The sequence below is a fragment of the Salvelinus sp. IW2-2015 genome, unplaced genomic scaffold (genome assembly GCF_002910315.2).
Source record: "Salvelinus sp. IW2-2015 unplaced genomic scaffold, ASM291031v2 Un_scaffold4149, whole genome shotgun sequence".
Classification (NCBI taxonomy): Eukaryota; Metazoa; Chordata; class Actinopteri; order Salmoniformes; family Salmonidae; genus Salvelinus; species Salvelinus sp. IW2-2015.
Genome location: NW_019945421.1, coordinates 38,902 through 40,917, shown reverse-complemented (window position 1 = coordinate 40,917; position 2,016 = coordinate 38,902). Strand labels below are relative to the sequence as shown.

The following is a 2,016-nucleotide window of genomic DNA, read 5'->3' as shown; positions in this document are numbered from 1 at the left end:
GTTCCAGCGTTGCAGAGAGTGGGGAGTATGTGGAGAACATGGAGGACGGGTCCAGCGTTGCAGAGAGTGGGGAGTATGTGGAGAACATGGAGGGACGGTCCAGCGTTGCAGAGAGTGGGGAGTATTGGAGAACATGGAGGGACAGGTCCAGCGTTGCAGAGAGTGGGGAGTATGTGGAGAACATGGAGGAGACAGGCTCAGCGTTACAGAGAGTGGGGAGTATGTGAGAACATGGAGGAGACAGGTCCAGCGTTACAGAGAGTGGGGAGTATGTGGAGAACATGGAGGAGACAGGGGTCCAGCGTCTGCAGAGAGTGGGGAGTATGTGGAGAACATGGAGGAGACAGGTCCAGCGTTGCAGAGAGTGGGGAGTATGTGGAGAACATGGAGGAGACAGGTCCAGCGTTACAGAGAGTGMGGAGTATGTGGAGAACATGGAGGWGACAGGTCCAGCGTTACAGAGAGTGGGGAGTATGTGGATATATCACTGGTCATCATGATGGGTCATTACTCATGACAGCGTCTGTTTGGTCTGAAGGTGGGCGGGACAGCCAGGCTAGGGTCCTGATTGGCTGGAGTCTGCAGGTGATACGATAGAATCACACAGACCTGGATCCTGATTGGCTGYAGTCTGCAGGCACTGCACCCTGACAGACTGTGTGCTAGTTGTCGCTACAAAGCGTGAATGCGTCGGGGGCCGTGGTCAGTCTCTCTGCTGATGTGCTAGTTGTCCTGGGCCCTGATTGGCTAGTTGTCCTCCTCATCGTCGCTACACAGCGRGCGTGCGTCGGTGTGTGTGTCTCTCTCTCTGAGGAAGGTTTGTCTGATGGCCTCAAGCTCTGTCAGCTCTAGTCTAACCTTCTCCAGATGGAAGGTCCTGCGGTTCTGGATCTGTCTGAGGGGGAACGGATTCATGTCCACAAACGCTATGCTCATCAACTTCCTGCGGGAGGAGAGAGAGAGAGACGCACACAGATACACAACAGACTTCAAATTAGTTTTCATATTTGGCAAGAAAGCCAACAGACTTGATCAGCATCTACAGTAAACACAGGATTACTGGTCATTCTAATGAGTCAGACATTACTCAATACGCTGAGAGAATACGGGAGGTTTAGAGTGCTGTACCTCCAGTCCAGGATAGTTATAGTGAAATAGCGGAGGTACTTGAAGATGGCCATGGAGTCCAGGAGCTTCAGAAACTCTTCCTCCTTGTACTTGAAGAGAGCGAGGGCGAAGCGGAAGATGATCTGAGGAGAGACAGAGCCATGAAAGTCACTGTAAAATGACACCCGAGTCAGATTCCTATGACAGATTAACGCTCATACTAAAGACCGTTACAAGTCTTTAGAGGCTGATCCTCTAGGTTTCATGTCTTCTAGGGAGCAGTTCCTAGTCACTGTGCTTCTTCCTCTGCTTGCTCTGTGGGGTTTTAGGCTGAGTATCTGTAAAGCACTTAGTTTCTTTTTTTGTGTGACTGCTGATGTTAAAAGGCGTTATAAAATACATTTGATGTTAGATCTGGTATCAATGCCTTGTCCTGATCTGGTAGTAAGCCTATGGTTAGATCTGGTATCAATGCCTTGTCCTGATCTGGTAGTAAGCCTATGCCAGCAGAGAGAAATATACTACGACGTCAAGAAAGCCAAGTTTTTTCCCAACACGTTTGATAACAAGGGCAAATAAAATAGGCCTATAACAGTTTAGGATGAGCTTGATCTGACCCTTTAAATAAAGGACACACCGTGACTGCCTTCAAGCAATGGGAACCTCCCCAGAGAGGAGAGAAAGGTCAGAGAGATGTGCTTGGTGATGATGGGGGCAGCAACCTCAAGAAGAAAGGGTCTAACCATCTGACCCAGATGTTTTTTTGACAGATCATCCTGTCTTAATTTAATCGATTATTTACGTTAAAAAATACCTAAAGTTGTATTGGAAAGTAGTTTGAAATGTTTGGACAAAGCTTACAGGTAACTTACGAGATATTTTGTAGTCACGTTGTGCAGGTTGGAACCA

The 2,016-nt window shown here is 48.3% G+C and overlaps 1 protein-coding gene across 1 annotated transcript in view; it reads right to left on the bottom strand.

Annotated features, from left to right (window-relative positions):
- Positions 1-19: 19 nt before the first annotated feature.
- The window catches only part of LOC112076940 (TBC1 domain family member 2B), a 20,264-nt gene continuing 18,267 nt past the window's right edge, over positions 20-2,016 (bottom strand). Inside the window, exons 5-6 of the mRNA XM_024143571.2 lie at positions 1,129-1,250; positions 20-943 (exon numbers count right to left, since the gene is read on the bottom strand). Of these exons, the coding sequence (XP_023999339.1) occupies positions 748-943; positions 1,129-1,250 (318 nt within the window). The 3' untranslated portion in view covers positions 20-747. The remainder of the gene's footprint in view (positions 944-1,128; positions 1,251-2,016) is intronic.